Here is a 12,578-nt window from a genome sequence, read left to right on the forward strand (position 1 = left end):
ATAAGCCACTAAGTGTGAGTAGTCCAGTCATAATCTACACACACATTTGGCTCACCAAAAGAAATACAATGGGGGCTGCAGAGATGGCCCAATGGTTAAAAGCACACACTGCTCTTCTTGAAGACCAGAGTTTAGTCCCCACATGCAGGAACACACAACTTCTTATAACTTCAGGTCCAGGGAATCTGGCACTGCTAGTTTTAGTATGCGCAGAAATACACATACACACAATTAATAATAATAATAAATAATAATAATAATAAAATTTTTAGAAGGAAAATAAAAATGGATTCTAGAATGTTTTTAAAACCAGGGCGAAGATGAATCCTTTGATGCGTCCTCATAAACTACCTCAGTTTACCGTTGAAACACACTGCCTGAGAGATGAGGCCGCTATACCGCGAGATTGGATAGGCACCCACAATGCTCAGCTTCATAAGCCTTTACCACTGGATCTAGTCAGCACAAGTCTGTTGACTTTTCTGGACCAAATGCAAGTTTAGGAATTTATATGAGTGGGGTTCAGATAATAGTATTCGGTTTTATTAGCCAGGATCAGACATAATTGGTAAAATGTGAGTGAGGTCACTTAACTTTGAGGAAAACTCAATTCTCATGGCTGCACAGCTGACTCGGGAGCGATTTAATTGCACAGTGTCACTGTCTTAATATTATGTATTGAAATCACCTTGCTGTGATGCACAAACTAACGTCCACTTCTGAATGGCTGCCAATGATGCTGATGTCCCAACTCCTTAATGCTTCAATGTTATGTCTACTTGATAGTGTATATTAAATTAATTAGAAGTGCTAGTGAGGAATATGAAACTGATCCTTTTCTTTATCTCTAAGCCTCTCATCCCAATGCCTGTAACACTTAACTATCACCATGCTCCTATTTTAAAAAAGCCTTTATACTAGTTGTCAATATTTGAGAATAAAGGGCCTTCTAGCTTCTCTTTCACATACTGTTCCCAAGCATCTAAAGCCCTAGTCTCACGCAGCATCATGAGTGGACCGGAACAACGTCCAACTCCTCTTGGCCATACTGGCCATCACTGGCACCATTTACGTTCAAGTTTGCAACATCTCCCAAAATGAATCCGTAAGTCACTAGAAGAAAAACTTCATTACTCTTGTAGAAAGTCGTTCTGGTTGCCACTGAATTTCTCGCACACCGACTGGTCTTCGGTAAACCTTGTGAGTGGCAGGGGTGAGAGGTTGGGTTCCTCATCATTTTCCGAATTGATGATGCATTCCCCACGGAATGGTTCTGGCTGTTCACAGCACTCAGCAAACTTGCTGGATAAGATGTCCTGGTTAGAGCAGGTATAGTTCATGAGCTGGCGCTGTGGATAGGAAGGGAAGTCGTTCTTTGATTACTTGATCCGTGACTTAGTTTGCTGTCATGAGTCTAGCAGAGGAACACTTGATATGAATGCACACACACACACACACACACATACACACACCCCGCTTTACCAGAAGCAAACTGAAAATCCCAGAAACATTCATCATTAACTCTTTTTGGAAAGAAATGCATGTCTATTTGACCTTCCGTAGTGTCTCAAACTCTTATCTACCTATTAAGAATAGAGGAGGAGGGGCTGGAGAGATGGCTCAGTGGTTAAGAGCACCGACTGCTCTTCTCGAGGTCCTGAGTTCAAATCCCAGAAACCACATGGTGGCTCACAACCGTCTGTAAAGAGATCTGATGCCCTCTTCTGGTGTGTCTGAAGACAGCTACAGTGTACTTATATATAATAAATAAGTAAATCTTTTTTTAAAAGGAAGTTAATTGGAAGCAAGTAGGTAAGAAAGCACGACATGGCTGGGAAAGGGTCAGCACAGTTATTTTCAACAGAATGGGAAGACCAGTAAGCAGACAACCAAAGCATCTGAGATAGAAGCAGCAGACAAAGCTATGAAGAAAACCAGTATAATTAAAAATAATTAAAAGCATAAACCTAGCGAATAAGTCCAAGAATTTGTTTTGGAAAAGACCAATAAATTAAACCATCACTTTCTTCAGAGCCAATTAATTAAAAAGAAGATCAAACACATAAGAAAAGGAGCGTACAGTTACGTAATTGATGGTGTTCTCATTTCAAGTGGTAGTGTCATCTACGGCTCTATTTCCCTTAATGAGAAGATGCTAACAAGCGAGATGTTTTGAAGAATCCCATTAAATACTCGACAAGGTAAACAGTCGATTCCAAGTCTAAACACTAAATTGGTATGTACTGAATCAGTGCCACTCCGGGAAAACTGCAGGGCTCCCCTGAGCCTCTGGCCACACCGTTAACCAATCGACTCACCAACCGGGACATAACCTTGCTCAGAATAGGGGCTGTTGCTTCTCAATGTTGAAGTCATAGCCAATCGCAAGACCACACTGTGTAGGGCAGAATCTCATCGATCTAATCTGCCTGTTTCCTGGACAACACGGGTGCCATCTTGTACTGAGGGCAGCACTGTGTTGCTGTATCTGGAGCCTCAGAATCGCCAACGTAAAGATTTCCATCAAGTAAGAAAAAGAACATAAGTTTACAGCGTGAGCGCCGAAACGAATCCAGAACAGAGCCTTGCTGGACCTCCCAGGGCTGTGATACATGTATCGGGCAGCTCAAATTTTTGGCTGCTCTGAGCATGCGTTAGCCTGGGAACAACATTGGAAGTGCTGTGAATATTGGTTTTGCATCTGGAAAGGCAGATGAGTTTAGGATTACAGGATCCACGAGCAATTAGGATTTGCTGGAAAAACACTAAGATGGGCAGACATCAGGGGAAATGGCAACGCGTCCTGTATTTTCCGTCTCCATATCAATCTGAGGCTGAATGAACACTTCAAATAGCACATAGCCTGGCCGTATTTGGAAACTGTCCAGGGGGCTGGAGAAAGGGTTAAGAGCACTGGCTTCTCCTCTAGAGGCCCAGGATTCGATTCCCAGCACCTGCTTGGCAGCTAACAATCGTCTGTAACTGCACTCCCAGAGGATCCGACCCTCCTCTGACCCTCTTGGGTGCTGCACATACACAGTACATAGACACAGGGAAAACACCCATACGCACATCAAATAAAAGTGAATCTATTTTTTAAATGTTAGAAATTTTAAAAGGAAAAAAGAGTTCATTTTTAGAAATTAGCATAAACAAATACCCAAATTTTATATGTATTTATATTTATACATAGCAGTTATAGCTTAAATGAGAAAATTGCAGTACAAACACATAAATATCACATCACAAGTACTGAAATATACCATAACGAGATTCACAAGTGTTTAAAATGTAAAAAATACTTTTCACTATGCCTTTTTCGATGGATGTGGTGTGTGTGTGTGTGTGTGTGTGTGTGTGTGTGTGTGTGTGTGTGTATGCATGTGCATGCACACATGTGAGTTGGGTGTGTGGAGTGTGACTGTCTGAGTACAGGTGTATGGTGGAGGTCAGAGGTCAACCTCGACTGTCCGTCCTAAGCCTTCCTTCTTGTTTGGATCTCGTTCTCTGGTTGCTCACCGCCATAGTAGGACTAACTGACCTGAGAGCTTCTGGGAAGTCTCCTACCTCTGGGGTCCCCTTTCCACTGTGGGCACACTGGATGTGTATGAACCACCACATCCAGCGTCTTATGAGTTCTGCCGATCAGAATACCAGTCCTCATACTTGTGTGACCAGTGCTTTCATTTATAAGACCCGTCGGTGAGGGGCTGGAGAGACGGTTCGGCGGTGAAGAGTACTAACTGCACTTCCGGAGTTCAATTCCCAGCAACCACATGGTGGCTCATAACCATCTGTAATGGGGTCCGATGTCCTCTTCTGATATGTCTGAAGAGAGCGACAGTGTACTCACATACATGAAATAAATAAATCATATATATATATATATATATATATATATATATAGAGAGAGAGAGAGAGAGAGAGAGAGAGAGAGAGAGATCCGTTAGACCAAGGCAAAAGATAGAAATCAAGTGATCATGCAAAGAAGACAGTGCATTCCATATTGTACTGTGTGTATCAAGGTTCGAAGTTCATCGGAAGTGAGCAAAATCTCCCTAAAGCATAACGGAAGCCCCTTGGATACCTAAACACTGGCTTTGGCAAGTCTCTAACCTCAGGTCCACAATCTGGAAATCCAGAACAATTTACAGTTACTTTAAGCTTGTTTGTGGCAACAAAACAATTAAATTTGCCAAGGGCAGGTTGTTCTGGAGCGCCTGCTGCAGTCCGGCCCCCAGCAATCCTGTGTCACTGCCTGGGCATAGGTGCTGTTTATGTGTGAAGGGCTTTCTGCGATTTTGTTTTGTCTGTCTACTGACAGAAAGAAGCGATCATTACTATTCTAGTTTCATTATTTACAAGTGTATCATTGCTTAGGAATTTTAATCCTTTTAAGGATTAATATGGGAGAGGATGGTAGTGAAAGGTAGAAGTTTAAGGTTGCCCCCCCCCCAGTCAAAAGTTTAGAGCAGAAGACAGAAACTGATCGGGCCCTGGAACTGCAATTATACCAGCTGGCTTGACAACTCTCTCCCAGGAACTAGCTGACCATAAAGTTAGATTAAAATCTTAGAGAACAATCTTGAGAAACAGGAAGCTCCTCCTTGTGATTTTTCACTGGTATTCTCGACATTTTCCAATGACGCCCTCCCTGCCCCATTGGGTTGTGGTTTCTTCCTTTAAATTCCCCTTCTCTTGGCTACTGGTGGTCGAACTCCACTGCCCCTGTGTGGGATACGAGTCTCGACCCCAGTGCACTGGTTCCTATCAATAAACCTCATGTGAATTACAGCAAGGACGGTCTTATGTGAGTTCTTGGGAGGTTGCGTCATCCCAAGACTTGAGTGAGGGTCTCCCCGATATGGGGGTCTTTCATTAGCAATCAGTGTGTGTTGTATGTGTATGAAATTGTCAAAGAAAAAACTTAATTCATTAAAAAAAACTAACTATAAAGAAGAGATATCTTACCCTGCCCAGGGCACAGGCTAATGTGTTCCCTTCACAACAGGTCGCATGCAGATTTTTAACATCCCTGGTCAATTTGGCGATTTCGGAAAAATTCGCTTTAGGTTGCTTTTTAGTGACTAGAATCAATTCTCTGTAAAGAAAATTAAGTATATCGAAACATTATTTTTTTCTTAGAATGAGCATAACATTCTGGTTTTAGTAATTATTTTATTTTTGAGATTATAATTTAATGAAAACATTTCCTCCCTCCCTTTCTTCCATATTTTGAATTTCCACTTCAAAGAACCAAAAGTGTCTAAATAAATTAGCAAGAATTGGGGTGTTTTCTCCGACCTGGTGCCGATGTGCGGACCCACACAAATATTAAATCTCAATAATGTGAAATTCGGCAATTTTCAGCATTTAAAGAAGCTGAGTTGCTGAGACACTGAAACGTACATGTTGATAATCTTAGAAAGATGGCCAGCCCCATCACAAAGAAAACTGAATGAGGCACAGGGCTCTTTTGTGCCCATTGTCAAGACTCTGGGGTTTCTCTGGAAACAAAATATCCCTGCCCTTCAGGAACTCCAGTGCTGTCACTCACTGGGGAAGATGTGATAAGGAAAAACAAACAAACAAACAAACAAACATGAATTCAAGGTGAAGAGGATGCTTTAAGGCCTCCTCCATCCCTTAGTTCCAAGAGAAAAGAAGATATTTATTTCTCTGTTCTTTACTGGGAAGGGAGATTCAGCTAGTCTCTGCATCATCATCATCATCATCACCACCACCATCACCACCATCACCACCACCACCACCACCACCCCCCTATAACCCAAGCTGGCCTTGAACACACTATGTAGCCCAGGATGACCTTGAACTCCTGATCCTTCTGTATCTACTTCTCAAATGATGAAATTATAGACAATATACCGCCATGCCCAGCCAAACTCCCACATCTTCTCTTTAAATTTTACTTTTATTTATAATGATATGGATGTGTGTGCCAATGTATAAAAAAGGCACATATGTGGACCGAGAAGTCCAGAAGAGGGCAGCGGGTCCCCCCCAGAGCTGAGTTACAGGGAACTGTGAGCCATTCGGTTTTGTTCCTGGAAACCTAAGTTGGGTCCTCTGTAAGAGCAGTGTGTATTTTCTCTCTCCAGGCCTAACTCTCTGAACCTTAATTCCCAAAGTCTATCATGCACAGAGATAATTGTGATAAATTAACGGAGGAGATACTGGGACCAGTTGAGGACTATGTGGTTTCATACACAGCTCTTGTGCCACGTTTGAACAGATGCGAAGCACAAATGTAGAAAAGTGTGATGGTTTGTATGTGTTTGGCCCAGGGAGTGGCACTATCAGGAGGTGTGGCCTTGTTGGAGTGGGTGTGGCCTTGTTGGAGTAGGCATGTCACTGTGGGGTGGGCTATGAGACCTTCCTCTTTGACGTGTAGGAGCCAGTCTGTTCCTGGCTTCTTTTGGATGAAGATGTAGAACTCTCAGCTCCTCTAGCCTGCATGCCTGCCTGCTGCCAAACCTGTCCGATAGCCCTAATTAAATGGTTTTTATAAGAGTTGCCTAGGTCATGGTGTCTCTTTATAGCAATGGCAACCCAAACAAACACAGAAAGATTCCAGGCTTATATTGACAAACAGGTAAATTGTGGGGTTTCGGGCAGTGAAAGGTACTCTGATTCCTGGATGAGACAGGTTGAATCCCCAGGGGACCCTAAAAAAGACGGCAGGTGCATTCCCATTCTCCCAGAATATCAGGGTGTCACGTAGCTGTGCCCACCACAAACCCCTGTAGAGAGGTTTAAGACAGACCACTCAGTAGAGCAATGCCCTAAGCCCCTCCTCCACAGGTGAGGACGTGACCACAGGTCAGGTCACGTAGGCTCCAGACAGATCAGTCATAAAAACAGGACCAGGCCCCCGAATATGTAAATGAGGTCTGACCCATCCAAAAAACTGTCATGTTCAGAATTAAAAGTGTGTAGGAATTATTCCTTCGTCTGAGAGCTTCTGTCATAAGAGCCCTACATTGAGGAAATGAGCCTTCACAGGATCAAGGACTTTCCCTCCTATTGATGCTCGACAATGCCATCCTCTGCTACATATGCTTGGGAAGAGATCTGCTCTCCCCAAAATCGCAGCCAGAAGCTCTCCTGCACCCCTCGCCGGCTAGTCAGTCTCCTGCTGGCTCAATCTGGCCAGGAAACCTTAGCTTAGCGGCAGCGGCGGCGAGAAGGAGAAAGACCAGCAGCTGAGGGTGGCAAAAGCTGTTCCCCGTCCCTGCCGGAGCTCTCTCCACCTTGCCTGAACCCGTACACTTAACCGGAGATTGCCGTGAAGAGTCGATGCCAGAGTCCTACAGTAAATGACTTTTCAACGTAGTTTAGTCAAAACAGATGACGTAGCAGCAGAGCACACAGATCCACGCAGGAAACTTACACCGCGCTTGCTACTTCCTCACTGAACTTGGTACCAATTTCACATAAATGACGATGCCTTGCAGATATTCCTCTAATATATTTTCTGATGGGCTCTAACTGCAAACAGAAAACAACTCATTAAAGAAATGTGTTAGCGACGGAAAATGCTAACAACACCATTGGAAAAAGAAAGAAAATTAGAAATCACTGATGTCCTCGACATTCGAAAGTCTTCAACCTAGTGACTTAAGAGGGGCTAACTGCAAAGAAATAACATGACAAGGCTTTTGCAAAAATAACACCTCACTCTCCCCAAAGATCGTTTGGCTTAAAGCTTCATAAACAAAGTAAGGTCTGGAGACCTACCAGAAGAGACTCAGAAATCCCCCTACAGCTGTGCTTTCTTTTATCCAAGTCATTAACCCATTTTTATCCTGAGCGAGCCTCAAAGCACTCTAATAGGTGCTTCAATTCTGCAGTGCATGTTAACTTCAAACGTTTGTTTTCTTTAACCCTAGATTTCTACCTAAAAGGATGGCGTACAAGGCACAATGTTTTCTTCACTGGGAAATTTCTCTAAGTGTACAACATGCCCCGCAGTGTTAACATAAGCAGATACCAGGAGCTAGACAAGACGTCTTCCCACTGGGATGCTCACAGTGTTGCTGGCGACGATGTCTGTTCTAAGTGGCTCTTGTTCTGTCCTTGGAGGAAATTACGTAATCAATTATATTGCATGTTAACTGAGCCTGTGATCAGAACATCATGAGGCCTCAGAGACCCTCGTGAAAACGGGCAAACTTATTTGTATTTTATTTTGACATGCTAGACAAGGAGACAGACATCAGTGTATAACCATGGGCTTTCGGGCTTTAACTAAAGTGAAACCAAGAGGGAAGAGAAATGGCTGCCTGCTTAGGAGCTGAGCTTTGCCTTCTGAAGGAACCAGCATCCACCAGGAGAATAATGGGAGGTCCGGAATTTAAACACAGAGCTTTCACAGAGAATATCGCAATTGCGAAGTTCTTAGCAGAATCTTTCAGGATACCTCATTTTTCTTGAATATACAGGAAAGAACTAGGTAGGAGAAAGAGATAAAGTTCTATGAATTTTAGAGGATATGGGATGGTTTCTTAGAACAATAAAGACATCAAGACAAAAATCAGTCATACGTAGCCTTGAACTATTCACCATAATCATTATCAAATTATCATTAGTTTTCAGCGTGGCATGTATAAATCTGCCTGGTGGCCTCTCAAACATGGCTCTGTTAGTATTTAGAACTTTTAATGAGCACACCAACACCAACACACACACACACACACACACACACACACACACACACACACGCTTGCATTTTTATCTTAAAATGAACCGCTGGTTTGCATCTATCCAATGACGGTCAAAAGACTAAAACATCTCCTGTCCTGTGTTTTTCTGAGAAGGAACTGATCATTGTTTTCCCAGCAAGAAGTAAAGTCTACATACAGGCCCTCTCCCAACAGGGAGGTCTTACGGTCTTTCAAACAGGAGAATGTGGTAGAAACGACTTCAGAGGCTAGATTACAGATGGCTATGGAGCCTCATCTTTGTCTACTAGAAGATTCCTTCCTGAAGCTTTGGCTAAAAGTAAACAATCCAGTTTCCCTCTGGCCATCATGCCGTGAAACAACCCAAGGTAGCTTAGGCAAGAATACTACATGCACATACCTGAAATTGTACACTAAGAGAAGAGAAGGTGTACCAACACCTGGGGACCCCAGCTCCTCCTGAATCCCAGATCCAGATGTTATCTGATTATAATTACACGAAAGTTTATGAACCAGAAAGCCCCAAGTGAGTTACTTCTGGAGATCCTGATTCACAGACACTAATAGTAATAAAATAATCATTGTTTTGCATCTCTGAATTTTGGGTTGTTTGGTTACTTAGCAACCGTGCCTGGAATGCTTAAATGTTTATTTTCTGAAACTGTCACGCTTCTCACATTGCAAGATTACTTACCTGTCTTTTATGAAATGAACTCTATATACTAGGTCCAGAGAAGAGCGTCAGATTGTGCACCTCTGGCACACTGTGGGGTAATGTGATGCTGCTTCTCTACAATCCACAATTTCCTAAACAACCGAGCTATGCGTATACAATACCTTGGTCCGCAGGCACTCCATTGCATTTTCTTTTTGACAACATGACTGAACGGCTATTTCATAGCAAGCCGACATGGTCAAGAGAGTGGGTCCGTATAAGAATGGATGTCTCCGAGACATTTCATAGATATACCTGTAATTTGACAATTGGAAAGTTGTGAGCTTTGCCGCTGAGGCCCATTTGCCAATGGCATTTCAAACACACAGCATTTGTTCATTTTGCGTCTGTCTGAAACTTCTGGAAATTCCAGGGATCGAGATTTGGTAGAACTTTGCCTAGAACCACCAAATGTTCACTATGAACAAGGCACCAGGATCATTCTCCAGGTGCGCATGAAGTGACTGTGTCAGGCGGGCTAACCATGATGAGAAATTAGATCTCTCCACTTCCTTAGAGAGACATTCAGGTGGGAAATTCAATAGTCTAAGCTGCACTGATGTGTAGGATTCTCCATCTGGGTTAGGAATTGACTTTACAAGTATTGAGTTTGGTCAGAAGTCTCTCAAGGTCATCCAGAAGTTCTTTCTAATGCCATTGTCCTCTAAGACCTACCATTCAGTATTTTTGCTCGTTACTGAATTCTCTGAAATCATGTCTCCTCATTCTTGCCTGTGGAACACGTTAAAAAAAACAGACTCATATATAAGACGTATATGCACCCAGCACAAGTAGGCATTATAGACCAAACTTGTATGCTCGCACAAACCCACGTCCTTTTCCTGTGTACTTGGGAACGCTACTTTCCCAGCCCCTGTAGTGAAGTTGGCAGCCTTGATCAATAAAAGATGACTGGACAGGTATGCCCAGCTGCTAGGCTTGACCGTTTATTTCTTTGCAAAGCTCTCAATCCTCTTTCTTTTATAAACACATGTTCCTGGTGCCGTAACCCAAAGCACAGGCATCTGAGATCCAGTTAGTCATGAAATAAGAGTTGTCAGGATTTGAGCTGAGCTGGAAAAACAAAAACAAAACAAAACAACAACAAAAAAAAAACAAAACCAAAAAACCTGAGGTAGCCGATGTCAAAGCAGCCAAGTATGGCTGGAAGCCAAAATGGAAATCACAGTTGCACTGTAGTTAACTATGTAGCAGAGTCACGAAGGGAAGAGCTAACAGAAGAATGCCAGGTCTTCTAGTCAAGCCAGTTGAGCGTCACAGGAATCAACCTAGGGGTTAACAAGATGGCTCAGTGGTAAAGCTTCTTGTCATGCTAGCTGGTGACCAGTTTGACAGCCGAATCACCGGTCAAGGGAAGAGGAAAGAAATGGTCCCACAAAGTTATCCTTTCACACACACACACACACACACACACACACACATTTGCACATAGTAACTTTTTATTCAAAAAGGAATTATCGTAGATATTGAATCTTCCCATTCCTGAGGGAGCCCTAGGGAGAAGCTCCTGTTTCGTGGACCCTGGCACATGGGTGAAGCAGCCAATGAGACCAGGAATGAGAAGGCCTCTCTCTGCTAAAGTCCTGACCAGCAGACCTCCAAGAGCAGACACTTCATCAAGGAGTATAGCTCAGCTGGGGAGCGTGACGTCCACCCATGTCCCTGACAGTTCAATTCAGTGGTTGTACACCTCATCTGCTGTGGGGATGCTTTGGGCTTGCCTGAAGCCTGAGGTAAACAACAGCATGCATAGGTAGCACTTTAGTACATGAGTAGCTATCCTCATATTTTACCCTTACTGCCAGGCACTTGGGAACTTGTGTGACACTGTCTAAGGCCATACGATTCTCTCATGAAACTCCAGAAACCTCCGAGGTCCGTTCTATCTCTGTAAGCGTGAACAGGTCTGGGTTGCTCAGCTCCATGTCATCGAGTCTCCTCAATTATCCCTGGTCTAGACTAACACGTGTACAAGCCACTGTCAGATCACCGCCAGGCTCCCAGACCCCAGATCCAGCAACCGGATCTCTGCCTTAGTCCTCATGTTGGTGCCTGAGTCAAGCAATATGGACCCAGCCCCATTCCGTGAGAGCTACAGTTTCTCTTGTTCTTTCTTGGCTCTAAACCCTAACTACTTGTTAGCACTTGGCTCTCGACAGATGCAACTCCATGCTAATTAGGGTTCCAGACTGTGATCTTAATAATACCATAGTATCGTCACTCATCCCAGAATCACACAGTCCGTGTTTTATTCTAGAAAAGTCCCCTCTGTTTAATCTGCAGTTGTTGCTGCTTCCTGGCTCAAATGACATACTTCATGCTATAGCTCTCAGGGGCTCTGCTATCCATCGATGCATCTCACTAGGACGGGGGCCTGTTACTGTCCCCAGTGCTCTCTGCTTTTTATGGTTTTCCTAGGTTAGCCTAGTCAACTGGACCCTTTGTTGTACATGGAGAGAGAGATATGGCACCCTCTGAATCCCCTTATAACCCGAGCTCTGAAGCAACCTTGATTCTAATGCTTCCAAAGAAGATGAACTCACATGGTGGCACTCGAACAATAATTCATTAGACATGGCTATGTCAGCCGGTAAGGATACAGAGGCACAAGTCTCCCTCCACAGGACAGGAGGACCAAGCCAAGCAGCACAGGCAAAGGACAGCCCTGGAATCTGGATTGACATCTTAGTCCACCATTTCTCCTCCCCTGGGTCATCCCTGGGGTGGTGTGGGATGGCCTCCTTCCTGGAATGGGTAGCAGCCGGCTTAGAAGCCATTCTTACTTCCAGTTTAAACCCTTTACATTCTGATGCTTTAGATGCAAACATGTACAAAGTGCATCTATCCACGGTGCTGGGATGTTCACGAGGGATAAGGTCAGGGGCATTCTTTGTGTTCCTCACAGGGGACAGGTGGGCTTTGTGGGAGCCAGCAGGAGGCTGCCTAGAGTGGCTTTGCCAACTTCCCAGAGCCTTGTCTGTCCTTGGTCAGGTTGTCTGTTGAGCACACAGCCACCAGCCCTCCTTTTTTACTTCCCTAGGTGTTACGCCGTTTTAACCTCAGCGTTTGTTTAGCACTAAGATCGTTTCTCAGGACAACACTGAGTATTGTTTTCTACTGCTCTTCTAATCAAAGAAGCA

The 12,578-nt window shown here is 43.8% G+C and overlaps 1 protein-coding gene and 1 long non-coding RNA gene across 8 annotated transcripts in view; one reads left to right on the top strand and one right to left on the bottom strand.

Annotated features, from left to right (window-relative positions):
• Albfm1 (albumin superfamily member 1) overlaps positions 1-12,578 on the bottom strand; it is a 51,461-nt gene that overhangs the window by 21,065 nt on the left and 17,818 nt on the right. For 5 of the 7 annotated variants that reach the window (XM_006250759.5, NM_001108356.2, XM_039092166.2 and 2 more), the window contains 4 exons: positions 9,540-9,672; positions 7,412-7,509; positions 4,972-5,101; positions 1,135-1,349 (listed from right to left, as the gene is read on the bottom strand). In XM_006250759.5, coding sequence (XP_006250821.1) covers positions 1,135-1,349; positions 4,972-5,101; positions 7,412-7,509; positions 9,540-9,672 — 576 coding nt within the window. Of the gene's footprint in view, positions 1-1,134; positions 3,829-4,971; positions 5,102-7,411; positions 7,510-9,539; positions 9,673-12,578 lie in introns of those variants that run through there. The other 2 variants (XM_039092168.2, XM_063273336.1) reach the window with 2 other exon arrangements.
• LOC120096582 (uncharacterized) overlaps positions 1-12,578 on the top strand; it is a 42,137-nt gene that overhangs the window by 16,480 nt on the left and 13,079 nt on the right. The window lies entirely within an intron of this gene.

The sequence above is a fragment of the Rattus norvegicus genome, chromosome 14 (genome assembly GCF_036323735.1).
Source record: "Rattus norvegicus strain BN/NHsdMcwi chromosome 14, GRCr8, whole genome shotgun sequence".
In the NCBI taxonomy this organism is placed as follows: Eukaryota; Metazoa; Chordata; class Mammalia; order Rodentia; family Muridae; genus Rattus; species Rattus norvegicus.